The sequence below is a fragment of the Pseudophryne corroboree genome, chromosome 4 (genome assembly GCF_028390025.1).
Source record: "Pseudophryne corroboree isolate aPseCor3 chromosome 4, aPseCor3.hap2, whole genome shotgun sequence".
NCBI classification, from domain to species: Eukaryota; Metazoa; Chordata; class Amphibia; order Anura; family Myobatrachidae; genus Pseudophryne; species Pseudophryne corroboree.
The window spans coordinates 639,010,659-639,025,961 of record NC_086447.1 but is presented as its reverse complement, the minus strand read 5'-3'; the positions used below and the strand labels follow the sequence as shown (position 1 = coordinate 639,025,961).

Genomic DNA, 15,303 nt, shown 5'->3' with positions numbered 1-15,303 from the left:
GGATCCTCTGAGCTGGATGACCAGCGACCCTCCCCGCATCCCCTTACCCCGCAGCCAACACTCCAACGTCGACAACAAAGCCCCTTCCAGTGCACATAGTGCAGCCAAATGCACGGGGACCGAGTGTCCACAGACATGCAGATCACCCGCCTGAGCATAGCCTCCAATGTGAGCAATTCAGTCTGTGCATGCAACTAATCCCAGCAACATACCCATGTCACCACAGGCACACAAAGCCTGCCCCCCTCCCTACACACACACACACACACAGACTGTTTCCCCTGTCCCTAGACACACCACACACATACAGTACATACATACTGTACATACATATGCACAAAGCCTGTTCCACCCATCCCCCCCCACACAGCCTGTCCCCTCCAGTCACCATATACACACTTTCACCCTGTTCACCCCAGTCCCTACACAGTCACACACCCCCAGTCTGTCCTTTCCAACACAAAATCCCTGTCCCCCACAACCCTCCCCCATTACCCCCAGTCACTGAGCCTTCCGGATCTTCTGGACACAGGAGCACTAGACAAACTGGGGGCGTGGCCTAATCACGGACCCGTGACCACGCCCCCTTTGAGGGAAAACCCTCCTACCATTAAACAAGCATCACTAGCCGGCGCTGCACGGGGAACACGGGACCAGATAAGTTGCTATCACAGGCTGTATCCCGGCAGGCAAGGGGAGGAGAAGAGAAATGTTCAGCGCAGGGTGGCTTTCTGGTACTACTGACTTGCTGGAACAGGAAAAGCATCTTACCTGTTTCCAGCAGCAGGGGATGTTGTGGGCCTATTTTGATGGGGTGGCTTGGAGCTGCAGCTCCATCCGACCCATTGTTAATCCAACTTTGGTCTGCAGCAGTCACATGATGTTGCAAGCTGATATAGCAGAACAGGAACTTGCTACTGCCCTTAAGTCAGGTGCATACCTGCAGATAAATTCTACAAATCCAATAAACGCTCTGACATGACAAGAGCGATATTGGATCAATGTGCACCCAAACACACTGAGCAATTTTTAGCTCAGTGTGTGATGTTTTCAGATGGCTTCAATGGGATCAGGAGGTTGAGAGTTAGATTTTTTTGTGGATGCCAATCAGATCTCGACTTTGTGGTCGGAGCATTGCAGGAGTGTTTAAAGCCCTTCATCGACTAAGGGGCCCTACACACTCGGCGATGCGCCGCCGAGGTGCCCGACGGCCGATACGGCCGACGAGCAACCCGGCGGCGGGGGGGCAGTGACGGGGGGAGTGAAGTTTCTTCACTCCCCCCGTCACCCGGCTGCATTGAAGTGCAGGCAAATATGGACGAGATCGTCCATATTGGCCTGCATGCACAGCCGACGGGAGATCAGCGATGAACGAGCGCGGGGCCGCGCATCGTTCATCGCTGGAGTCTCCACACTGAAAGATATGAACGAGTTCTCGTTCATTTATGAACGAGATCGTTCATATCTTTCAGAATATCGGCATGTGTGTAGGGCCTATAACACTCATGCATGCACACTATACAATTTCTTGAGCCAATTATGCAATTATCGGCTGATCAGCTCAATATTTGTATAGTGTGTAACGGACTTTACACCCCATCCAATCAGAAGAGGCTGAGTAGCATGGTTCAGATGAGCATCTATTGAGATTCTCCAATCAGGGCTCAGCATGAGCTCTTTTGACCTGTGGTGCTCAGCTTCATGGGATTGAGGCTGAGTGAACAGAAAGACAGAATAAAGAATTGATGCTGTCAGACTCAGAATAGCCACTAGGCCTGCAGGTTACATCCTTCTATCCACCATTAAAGCACCTGCCCGATCATGCAAGATTTTCTCCCCAATGCCATCTGGGTCCTGTGCTGGCTAGAATGTCAAAAATTATCATTACAAGGTTCTGTCTGCTGTTGTTGGCGGGTGGCAGGCAAATTTTCCGGGACCCACTGGGCTCCTAGGTAAGATCTGTTACTTATAGTTCTTGGACACTCAATTGACACGTGTTCATCTTTAGACTTTCCCAAGAGACTAGGAAACCCTTTGATGTCAGAATGATATCATCATGAATGTATGGGAGCTGCAAGGAATGGATTCCTCATGCCTCTGCACACTGATAGATACATTGTAGCCAGGCCCAGTGACGGAGGGGAGGGGGGGGGGGTCAAAGGGGACACCCGTTCTGGGCCCCAAGGTTTTGAGCACTAAAATGGCTATGGTACCAAGTGAATGATCATGAAAAGATTGTGCAGTCCACCCATCGGGTGCAGGCCACATGGTATAGGTAGGCAAGAGAAAAATAAGAATTTACTTACCGATAATTCTATTTCTCGGAGTCCGTAGTGGATGCTGGGGTTCCTGAAAGGACCATGGGGAATAGCGGCTCCGCAGGAGACAGGGCACAAAAAAGTAAAGCTTTTACCAGATCAGGTGGTGTGCACTGGCTCCTCCCCCTATGACCCTCCTCCAGACTCCAGTTAGGTACTGTGCCCGGACGAGCGTACACAATAAGGGAGGCAATTTGAATCCCGGGTAAGACTCATACCAGCCACACCAATCACACCGTACAACTTGTGATCTAAACCCAGTTAACAGTATGATAACAGAAAGAGCCTCTTAAAGATGGCTCCTTAACAATATAACCCGAATTTGTTAACAATAACTATGTACAGTATTGCAGATAATCCGCACTTGGGATGGGCGCCCAGCATCCACTACGGACTCCGAGAAATAGAATTATCGGTAAGTAAATTCTTATTTTCTCTATCGTCCTAAGTGGATGCTGGGGTTCCTGAAAGGACCATGGGGATTATACCAAAGCTCCCAAACGGGCGGGAGAGTGCGGATGACTCTGCAGCACCGAATGAGAGAATTCCAAGTCCTCTTTTGCCAGGGTATCAAATTTGTAGAATTTTACAAACGTGTTTTCCCCCGACCACGTAGCTGCTCGGCAGAATTGTAATGCCGAGACCCCTCGGGCAGCCGCCCAAGATGAGCCCACCTTCCTTGTGGAATGGGCCTTAACAGATTTAGGCTGTGGCAGGCCTGCCACAGAATGAGCAAGTTGAATTGTGTTACAAATCCAACGAGCAATCGTCTGCTTAGAAGCAGGGGCACCCAACTTGTTGGGTGCATATAGTATCAACAGCGAGTCAGATTTTCTGACTTCAGCCGTCCTTGAAATGTATATTTTTAAGGCTCTGACAACGTCCAACAACTTGGAGTCCTCCAAGTCGCCAGTGGCCGCAGGCACCACAATAGGTTGGTTCAGGTGAAACGCTGATACCACCTTAGGGAGAAAATGCGGACGAGTCCTCAGTTCTGCCCTATCCGAATGGAAGATTAGATAAGGGCTTTTATAAGATAAAGCCGCCAATTCAGATACTCTCCTGGCGGAAGCCAGGGCCAGTAACATAGTCACTTTCCATGTGAGATATTTAAAATCCACCTTTTTCAATGGTTCAAACCAATGGGATTTGAGGAAATCTAAAACTACATTTAGATCCCACGGTGCCACCGGAGGCAACACAGGAGGCTGTATATGCAGTACTCCTTTAACAAAAGTCTGTACCTCAGGAACTGAGGCCAATTCTTTTTGGAAGAATATTGACAGGGCCGAAATTTGAACCTTAATAGATCTCAATTTGAGACCCATAGACAATCCTGATTGTAGGAAATGTAGGAAACGACCCAGTTGAAATTCCTCCGTCGGAACACTCCGATCCTCGCACCACGCGACATATTTTCGCCAAATGCGGTGATAATGTTTCGCGGTGACTTCCTTCCTTGCCTTAATCAAGGTAGGAATGACTTCTTCTGGAATGCCTTTCCCTTTTAGGATCTGGCGTTCAACCGCCATGCCGTCAAACGCAGCCGCGGTAAGTCTTGAAAGAGACAGGGACCCTGTTGTAGCAGGTCCCTTCTCAGAAGTAGAGGGCACGGGTCGTCCGTGACCAACTCTTGAAGTTCCGGGTACCAAGTCCTTCTTGGCCAATCCGGAGCCACTAGTATTGTTCTTACTCCTCTTCACCGTATAATCTTCAATACCTTTGGTATGAGAGGCAGAGGAGGAAACACATATACTGATTTGTACACCCAAGGTGTTACCAGTGCGTCCACAGCTATTGCCTGTGGATCTCTTGACCTGGCGCAATACTTGTCCAGTTTCTTGTTGAGGCGAGACGCCATCATGTCTACCATTGGTCTTTCCCAACAGTTTATTAGCATGTGGAAAACTTCTGGATGAAGACCCCACTCTCCCGGGTGAATATCGTGTCTGCTGAGGAAGTCTGCTTCCCAGTTGTCCACGCCCGGGAAGAACACTGCTGACAGTGCTATTACGTGATTTCCGCCCAGCGAAGAATCTTGGCAGCTTCTGCCATTGCACTCCTGCTTCTTGTGCCGCCCTGTCTGTTTACATGGGCGACCGCCGTGATGTTGTCCGACTGAATCAACACCGGTTTTCCTTGCAGGAGTGGTTCCGCCTGGCTTAGAGCATTTTAGATTGCTCTTAGTACCAGAATGTTTATGTGAAGAGACTTTTCCAGGTTCGTCCATACCCCCTGGAAGTTTCTTCCTTGTGTGACTGCTCCCCAGCCTCTCAGGCTGGCGTCCGTGGTCACCAGGATCAAATCCTGTATGCCGAATCTGCGGCCCTCCAATAGATGAGCCTTTTGCAACCACCACAGAAGATATACCCTTGTCCTTGGCGACAGGGTTATTCGCAGGTGCATCTGAGGATGCGACCCTGACCATTTGTCCAACAGATCCCTTTGGAAAATTCTTGCATGGAATCTGCCGAATGGAATTGCTTCGTAAAAAGCCACCATTTTTCCCAGGACTCTTGTGCATTGATGTACAGACACCTTTCCTGGTTTTAGGAGGTTCCTGACAGGTCGGATAACTCCTTGGCTTTTTCCTCGGGAAGAAAAACCTTTTTCTGAACCGTGTCCAGAATCATCCCTAGGAACAGCAGACGTATCGTCGGAAAACAGCTGCGATTCTTGGAATATTTAGAATCCAGTCGTGCCGTCGAAGAACTACTTTAGATAGTGCTCTTCCGACCTCCAACTGTTCTCTGGAACTTGCCCTTTTTAGGTCGTGCAAGTAAGGGATAATTTAGATGCCTTTTTTCTTTGAAGAAACATCTTTTCGGCCATTACCTTGGTAAAAAGGCCCGGGGTGCCGTGGATAATTCAAACGGCATCGTCTGAAACTGATATTGACAGTTCTGTACCACGAACCAGAGGTACCCTTGATGAGAAGGACAAAATTTGGACATGGAGGTAATCCTTGATGTCCAGGGACACCATATAGTCCCCTTTTTTCCGGTTCGCTATCACTGCTCTGAGTGACTTTATCTCGATTTGAACCTTTTATGTAAGTGTTCAAAACATTTTAGATTTAGACTATGTGTCACCAAGCCGTCTGGCTTCAGTACCACCATATAGTGTGGAAAAATAATACCCTTTTCCTTGTCGTAGGAGGGGTACTTTGATTATCACCTGCTGGATATACAGCTTGTGAATTGTTTCCAATGCTGCCTCCCTGTCGGAGGGAGCCGTTGGTAAAGCAGACTTCAGGAACCTGCGAGGAGAAGATGTCTCGACTCTCCAATCTTTACCCCTGGGATAATACTCGTACGATCTAGGGGTCAACTTGCGAGTGATCCCACTGCGCCCTGAGACTCTTGAGACTACCCCCCCACCTTGAGTCCGCTTGCACGGCCCCAGCGTCATGCTGAGGACTTGGCAGACGCGGTGGAGGGCTTCTTTTCCTGGGAAAGGGCTGCCTGCTGCAGTCTACTTCCCTTACCTCTATGTCTGGGCAGATATGACTGGCCTTTTGCCTGCATGCCCTCATGGGAAAGGAAAGATTGAGGCTGAAAAGACGGTGTCTTTTTTAGCTGAGATGTAACTTGGGGTAAAAAAGGTTGGATTTCCCAGCTGTTGCTGTGGTCCCCAGGTCCGATGGACCGACCCCCAAATAACTCCTTCCCTTTATACAGCAATACTTCCATCTGCCGTATGGGATCTGTATCACCTGACCACTGTCGTGTCCCTGACATCTTCTGGGAGATATGGACAACGCACTTATCTTGATGCCAGAGAGCAAATATCCCTCTGTGCATCTCACATACATATATATAGAATGCATCCTATTAAATGCTCTACATGAATAAAATATTTTCAGTCAGGGAATCCGACCAAGCCAACCCAGCACTGCATCTCCAGGCTGATGGCGATCGCTGGTCGCAGTATAACCACCGTATGTGTGTATATACTTTTTAGGATATTTTTCCAGCTTCCTATCAGCTGGCTCCTTGAGGGCGGCCGTATCTGGAGACGGTAACGCCACTTGATAAGCGTGTGAGCGCCTTATCACCCTAAGGGGTGTTTCCCAACGTACCCTAATTTCTGGCGGGAAAGGGTATAACGCCAATATTTGCTATCGGGGTAACCCTACGCATCCTCACACACTTCATTTTATTTTATCTGATTCAGGAAAAACTACAGGTAGTTTTTTCACTCCCACATAATACCCTTTCTTGTGGTACTTGTAGTATCAGAAACACGTAACACCTCCTTCATTGCCCTTAACGTGTGGCCCTAATGAGAAATACGTTTGTTTATTCACCGTCGACACTGTATTCAGTGTCCGTGTCTGTGTCTGTGTCGACCGACTGAGGTAAATGGGCGTTTTTAAAACCCCTGACGGTGTTTCTGAGACGCCTGGACCGGTCCTAATAGATTGTCGGCCGTCTCATGTCGTCAACCGACCTTGCAGCGTGTTGACATTCTCACGTAATTCTCTAAATAAGCCATCCATTCCGGTGTCGACTCCCTAGAGAGTGACATCACCATTACAGGCAATTTCTCCGCCTCCTCACCAACATCGTCCTCATACATGTCGACACACACGTACCGACACATAGCACACACACCGGGAATGCTCTGACAGAGGACAGGACCCACTAGCCCATTGGGGAGACAGAGGGAGAGTCTGCCAGCACACACCAAAAACGCTATAATTATATAGGGACAACCTTATATAAGTGTTTCTCCCTTATAGCATCTTTTATATATATACAATATCGCCAAAATCAGTGCCCCCCCTCTCTGTTTTAACCCTGTTTCTGTAGTGCAGTGCAGGGGAGAGCCTGGGAGCCTTCTCTCCAGCTTTTCTGTGAGAGAAAATGGCGCTGTGTGCTGAGGAGATAGGCCCCGCCCCTTTTTCGGCGGGCTCGTCTCCCGCTATTTTTGAAGTTAGGCAGGGGTTAAATATCTCCATATAGCCTCTGTGGGCTATATGTGAGGTATTTTTTGCCTCTAATAAGGTTTTTATTTGCCTCTCAGAGCGCCCCCCCCAGCGCTCTGCACCCTCAGTGACTGTTGTGTGAAGTGTGCTGAGAGGAAAATGGCGCACAGCTGCAGTGCTGTGCGCTACCTTTATGAAGACTCAGGAGTCTTCAGCCGCCGATTTTGGACCTCTTCTCTCTTCAGCGTCTGCAAGGGGGCCGGCGGCGCGGCTCCGGTGACCATCCAGGCTGTACCTGTGATCGTCCCTCTGGAGCTAGTGTCCAGTAGCCAAGCAGCAAATCCACTCTGCACGCAGGTGAGTTCACTACTTCTCCCCTAAGTCCCTCGTTGCAGTGATCCTGTTGCCAGCAGGACTCACTGTAAAGTAAAAAACCTAAGCTAAACTTTCTCTAAGCAGCTCTTTAGGAGAGCCACCTAGATTGCACCCTTCTCGTTCGGGCACAAAATCTAACTGGAGTCTGGAGGAGGGTCATAGGGGGAGGAGCCAGTGCACACCACCTGATCTGGTAAAAGCTTTACTTTTTTGTGCCCTGTCTCCTGCGGAGCCGCTATTCCCCATGGTCCTTTCAGGAACCCCAGCATCCACTTAGGACGATAGAGAAACCTAGTTAATTAGGACGGAGCTACGGACCCCCCTCTGGTAACCCCCTGGTAATTTTGTCCGATCCCGGAATGACATCATGATGCACTGCACAACGCTGTGCCTGTCCGTCCTTCCCTCCCTCCTCTGTCTCTCCCTGAGCTGTCACTGCCATGGCATACCATCCAACTAAGAGGATCAGATGGAAAGCCGGGCAGGATAGCGGCACTACCATGCTGTGTTGGTAAGTGGCCCAGTGGGTTTAATAAGACAGCAGGAAGTGCTGCTCAGGGCATAAGAAAAAAAAAGATTTTAATATTGTTGAATTTGCGGGCATAATGTTATTTTTATCACAATGTGTATTTAATATTATCTCTGTGTTTTTTTATAATAAATAATAATAATAATAATTTAGTGATGTGAGGGTCTGTCATTGAAGGGGGCAGAAATGTCAATGTACCGGCCCCAAGATTTCTGTTGCCGGTCCTGATTGTAGCCTACGTTTAACTTTAGCAGGGCATCAGCTGCTGCCAGATCTATGTTTCGCTATTAATGTTGATAGCAGCTTAATGCTTTGATCTACTCTATTGCTTTTTCCCGGTTTCATTTTAATGCAAGATATGGGACTATCAGAACTGGGGCATTCAGAGTTCTAATTGTGGGTGTGTCATTTGGCACACTGGACTTGTACTGTATTTTTGCCAGAAATATTCCTGACCCCTGGTATTGTATTATTCCTTTTTTTTTTTAAACTGAGAAAACGTCTATTTTTCACTTTTTGTTACTGTATGAAAATCTGAATTGTTACTTGTATTTTGTTATTGTACAGATATTTCCATCTATAAAGAGGTGCCAACAGTTAGTGGGGGACAGGCAAGATGCCTTTTGAGGAGGTACGTTGGGGCATGTGATGGTATGTGGAGAAGTCTGATAGTATATGAGGTGGTTTAGGAGCATGTTGTGAGTTCTGATAGCATGTATAGCGGTTTGGTGGACATGTGGTACTTATACATATTTTTGGGTCTTAGGGGGTAATTCAGAGTTGATCGCAGCAGCAAATCTGTTAGAAGTTGGGCAAAACCATGTGCACTGCAGGGGGGGGGGGCAGATATAACAATTGCAGAGAGAATTAGATTTGGGTGGGTTATTTTGTTTCTGTGCAGGGTAAATACCCAAATCTAACTCTCTCTGCAAATGTTATATCTGCCACACCTGCAGTGCACATGGTTTTGCCCAAATGCTAACAAATTTGCTACTGCAATGAACTCTGAATTAGGCCCACAGTCTCTGACTGATTGGCCAAACCAATTTTAGTAATTTTTTAGAGTTGCTGAACATATTGCTTGAGAATCCAATACCTGGCATGCAAAACGTTTGAAATAGGGTGACAATGTACAACATATAACTGTATGATGCATGCCATTTTGTTAGGGAACACTTTTTGTAAGCATATTGTCAGCCATGTTATAAAGAAAAATATTCTATTATGATTAGGAGTCCTCCACCACTTACATTGTGATAAACATCTAGGCCGGGAAACCTGTATGATGGTACTAGACAAGCTGTAGGTATAAACAAAATAAATACAAGCTGTTCTTCTACTTACTGTTTTTTCTTGCATTCGATTGCAGGGTTTATGATGAAGTCCGGAAGATTGATGAATCCGTCTGCTTTTTCAGCCTGCAACGTATAATTTTACATATGACCATAAAGTAAAACAAAGTAACACCAGCAGTGGGATACATGCTTCTGGGCTAACAGAATAAATTGAAAAATGAAAAAAGTACAGGAATCAGACACTGTAAGCCGCATCCCTTACACATTGGTGGACTAATGCGGTGGCTGAAAGCAAAGTCACTTTTTGTGGCTGTATCTTCACATGCTTTGGAGTAGAGAGTTTGCAACTATGGCCACTGCGGGATCATACACAACTCAGACACATCTCCATTTGCGGCTTAAGGGGCGTAATTGGATGGTAATGGGACAGTTGTACAACACGTCAGCAAAATTGTGGGATTTGCAGAGTTGGCAGTACACACATATATGGCTATTTTCAGGTGCATCTTTGCAACAAGGATAGGGCATGTCTATCGGTGTTCTGACAATGATAACGGCTATAAAACAAAGAATATGGACAGGGTTGATCTGGTTGCAGAGATCCATCTAACCACAGTAAGCATTCGGGAATATCCACGTTTCATACAAGCAATGATGGAGCAGTTATGCAGACTTTATGCGTTCAACTGCCACACAGACATAACAGTACATGCTGTTACAACCAGAACATAATTTACTATGATAAAGCAGAGTATCAAGGGTTTCTTTAGTACAGTACAACCTTTTTCAAGTTTTAATACAGCCAGTAAAGCTATTAATGGTATACGAACATTACAGTGAGCATACATTAAAAACTGCATATAAAACATTCTATACTTCAGCAAATACTTAATAGTGAATGTACTGGTTTATGTGGCATTGCAGTTTAAAAGAAATAATGTATGCAATGTAATTATGCATCAAAAATAGAGAAAACTGTATGTATTACATTTGCAAAATCAGCACATTACAGTGCATCCGGAAAGTATTCACAGCACTTTTTTCCACTTTTTGTTATGTTACAACCTTATTCCAATATGGAATTCCTTTTTCCCCCTCAGAATTCTATACACAATACCCCATAATGACAGCGTGAAAAAAGTTTGAGATATTTGCAAATTTATTAAAAATAAAAAACTAAGAAAAAACTAGTCTAGGGAGGCAGATGGAGATTAGGGAGGTAAATGTGTGGCTTAGAGACTGGTGTAGTAAAGAGGGGTATGTGGGAACACTGGGCGGACTTCTCAGTCAGGGGCCAACCTTTTTGTCGCAACGGATTGCACCTGAATGAGGAGGGGGCAGCAGTGCTGGGGGGAAGGATACTTAGAAGGTTGGAGGAGATTTTAAACTAGGCGCCTGGGGTGGGAGGGACAAGAAAGAATTAGTGGGACAACTAGAGAAAGTAGAAAAGCGGGATCTATAAAGTATAATGGGGGTGGAGAGGGGGGGGGGGAAGGAGAATAATAGTCAGCTATTGTAAATCAAGGAAAACTCAACTTCCTAATGAAACGTCTACAACTAAACTTGCAGTTCAGGGAAGTACTAAACTTAAGTGTATGCTTGCAAATGCAAGAAGCCTTACAAGTAAAATGGGGGAATTAGAAACGGTTGCACTTAATGACCAATATGATATCATAGGCATTACAGAGACACAGTGGGACAATTCTCATGACTATGCATCAAACAGGGAATGTACACCCTCTTCAGGAGAGATAGGACTAATAAAAAAGGAGGAGATGTTTGTCTTTATGTTAAGCCATTTTTAGAACCTCATGTAAAGGAGGTCATTTACGAGGGGACTGGTGATAACGTGGAGTTATTATGGGTTGAGATTTTGAGTGGGGGTAAAGATACAAAAAAGCTTTTAATAGGGACATGCTACAAACCACCAGATATTAGTATGTCTGACAAATTAAATCTCTTGCAGTAAATCAAAAAATCTGCAGGACTGGGGAGGTCATTATCATAGGGGACTTTAATTACCTGGACATAATTTGGAACACCGAAACAGTAAATACAGCTAGTGGAAACAAATTCTTAAACATACTAAAAGATCATTACTTGTCCCAGGTAATCGAGGAACCAACTAGACAAAGGACATTACTAGACCTAGTACAAACTAATAATACGGAGATAATAACAAATGCTTCAGTAGGGGAGACCTCGGGAAATAGTGATCATAATATGATCACATTTGATATCAGCTTCCAAAAACACTGTAAGGGTCTAACTAAGACTTTTAACTTTAGAAAAGCTAACTTTAACTTGCTGAAACAAGCAATGAAGGACATCAATTGGGAAATTTTGTTTATGGTAAAAATATGGCTGAAATATGGGATGTTTTTACAACGGAACTCAATAAGTACACTCATTTGTTCATCCTCAAGGTAAACAAAAACAGGAGTAGTAAATTCAAACCAATGTGGCTTTAGGGGGTCATTCCGAGTTTATCGTAGCTGTGCTACATTTAGCACAGCTACGATCTTCTTCCCTGACATGCGGGGGGATGCCCAGCACAGGGCTAAGCCGCCCCGCATGTCAGTCCGGCCCCCCCTCGCAGAAGAGCAAAGGCATCGCACAGCGGCGATGCTTTTGCACTTCAAGAGTAGCTCCCGGCCAGCGCAGCTTTAGCGTGTTGGCTGGGAGCTACTCATCGCTCCCCGTCACGCAGCCGCTGCGGCCCGCCCCCCGTTTGGTTCGGCCACGCCTGCGTTGGCCAGACCAAACCCATGAAACGGCGGCCAAACGCCAGAATGACCCCCTTAACGGTAGTTAAGGAACATATGGATAAAAAGAGGCGATCTTTCAAAGCATTTAAGTCTGACGGGAAGGCAGAATCATTCCAGTTCTACAGAGAATGTAAAAAAAATGCAAAAAAGAAATCAGAGCAGCCAAAATTGAAAATGAAAAACAAATTGCAAAGGATAGTAAAACAAACCCCAAAAAGTTCTTTAAGTACATAAACGGTAAAAGGTTAAAAAAGGAAAATATTGGATCACTAAAGGGCGTGTTGGATGTCTTGTATTAATGACGATACGGAAAAAACAGATTTATTGAATAAATTATTTTCATCAGTATTCACGAGAGATGACCAGTTGACGGGAGTAGTGCACAACATCAGCGATAAAAATGACCCGTTGCTAAGTACATGGTTTAAACAAGGATGTAGTATGGGAGAGACTAAATAAAATTAAGATAAATAAATCTCCTGGGCCGGATGGACTACACCCCAGGGTTCTTATGGAACTTAACTCAGAGCTATCGAGGCCCTATATTTGAATTTCAGTGAGTCAAGTACATCAGGAATGATACCAAAGGACTGGCGTACAGCAGAGGTAGTCCCAATATTTAAAAAGGGAATTAAAACTCATTCCGGCAACAATAGACCAGTAAGTTTGACATCTATAGTTGGGAAAATACTGGAAGGTATATTAAGGGTTAGTATACCGGAGTACTTAGATACCTCCAAGGTTATTAATAGGAATCAACATGGTTTTGTGAAGGACAGGTCATGTCAAACTAAATAAGCTTCTATGAGAAAGTGAGCAAAAATATTGATCAGGGTAAAGCAGTGGATGTGGTTTTTCTGCACTTTGCTAAGGCCTTTGACACAGTGCCACATAAGAGACTAATTTTAAAATTGAGAGAGCTTGGGGTGGGTAACACTATTTGTACTTGAGTAAGTTTTTGGCTGTACAACAGGGAACAGCAAGTAGTGATTAATGGGAAGTTCTCTGAATGGGCCTCAGTGCTTAGTGGAATACCGAAGGGTTCAGTAGTCAGGCCATTGCTGTTTAACATATTAATGACCTAGGAATGGGCCTAGAAAGCACAGTGTCAATTATCGCAGTCAATAATAAACTGTGTCGAGTAATTAATTCAGATAAGGATGTTGAGTCTCTACAGAATGACTTATCCAGACTGGAGGTCTGGGCAGACAAATGGAGAATGAGGTTCAATATAGAAAAATTTAAAGTTATGCACTTTGGGATTAAGAATAATCGGGCAGCATATAAACTAAATGGCGAAAATGTAGGGATATCGGTGGGTGAAAAAGATATGGGGGTGCTCATCGATAATAGACTCAGTAACAGTACGCATTGTCAAAATGCAGCAACAAAAGCAAATAAGGTGTTAGCTTGCATAAAACGGGGGAATGGAGACAAGGGATGAGAGTGTAATCCTGCCACTGTATAAATCATTGGTATGGCCGCATCTGGAATATTGTGTACAGTTCTGGGCACAGCACTATAAAAAAAATATATCTTGGAACTAGAAATAGTTCAGAGGCGAGACACCAACCTGGTTAAGGGGTTAGAGGCACTAAATTATGAGGAAAGACTCACAAGGTTAGATATGTTTACACTGAAAAGAGGCGGATGAGAGGGGACATTATTAATATATATATATATATATATATGTATACACACAACAATAGAGAATTTCAGGCACTCCGATAGTAAAAGTAAACTGTGCTGCGGTGCCCTCCTAGTTAGCTTAGCATAAGCCAACAATATAAAGAAGGGTGTGTGGCGGCACTCACGCAGGCTGACTCAAATTGGTAAGGATAAGTTTCCCTTTATTGCCTTGCCATTTCTTTATATATATATTATATATACATATATACACACATTAAGGGACAATACAAGGACTTATCAGATGATCTGTTTATAAGAAGAAAGAAAAAACCGCTACACAGGACACGAGGACACCCCCTTAGATTAAAAGAAAAAAATTTCATACACAATGAAGGAAAGGGTTCTTTGCAGTAAGGATTTGGAATTCTCTACCAGAGGAGGTAGTAATGGGATCATTACATAAAAACACATGTAACGTTTGTTACCCGTTTTCAATCCTCTCTCTCAAAGCATCTAACAATGACAAGATGCCAAACTTTGCATCAGAATTAAAGCATATCCTGTACCACACAAACAACATTTACTTTGCACAAAATATTCAAAACACATGCTCAAATATATTTCACATGATCTGTTTAGTCAAAATGTAACGTTTGTTACCATGGAATGACCCAATGGTGGATTCACTAAATAAGCTTAAAAATGGATTAGATAAATTCCTAACGGATAGAAATATCCAAGGTTACAGCATCTAAATGATATTTAATTTTACAATTCAGGTTGAACTTGATAGTCATTGGTCTTTTTTCAACCTCACCAACTATGTAACATATACATAAGTACTCACAGCCTTTGCTCAATACTTTGTTGATGCACCTTTGGCAGCAATTACAGCCTCAAGTCTTTTTGAATATGATGCCATAAGCTAGGCACACCTATTTTTGGGCAGTTTTGCCCATTCCTCTTTGCAGCACCTCTCGAGTGCCATCAGGTTGCATGGGAAGAATCGGTGCACAGCCATTTGAAGATCTCTCCAGAGATCTTCAATCGGATTCAAGTCTGGGCTGTGGCTGGGCCACTCAAGGACATTCACAGAGTTGTCCTGTAGGCAATCCTTTGATATCTTGATGCCTGTGTGCTTAGGGCCATTGCCCCAGTCTAAGGTGAAGAGCGCTCTGGAGCAGGTTTTCATCCAGGATGTCTTTGTACATTGCTGCATTCATCTTTATCTCTATCCTGAATAGTCTCCCAGTTCCTGCCACGGAAAACATCCCCACAGCATGATGCTGCCATGCTTCACTGAAGGTATGGTATTAGCCTGGTGCATGGTTTCCTCCAAACATGATGCCTGGCATTCACGGCAAAGAGTACAATCTGTCTTATCAGATCAGAAAATTTTGTTTCTCATGGTCTGAGAGTCCTTCAGGTGCATTTTGGCAAACTACAGGCAGGATGCCAT

General features: G+C 44.8%; 1 protein-coding gene across 6 annotated transcripts in view; it reads right to left on the bottom strand.

The window, feature by feature from the left end:
• IPCEF1 (interaction protein for cytohesin exchange factors 1) overlaps positions 1-15,303 on the bottom strand; it is a 331,546-nt gene that overhangs the window by 119,903 nt on the left and 196,340 nt on the right. For all 6 annotated transcript variants that reach the window (XM_063917718.1, XM_063917720.1, XM_063917719.1 and 3 more), the window contains one exon: positions 9,497-9,570. In XM_063917718.1, the coding sequence (XP_063773788.1) occupies positions 9,497-9,570 (74 nt within the window). The remainder of the gene's footprint in view (positions 1-9,496; positions 9,571-15,303) is intronic.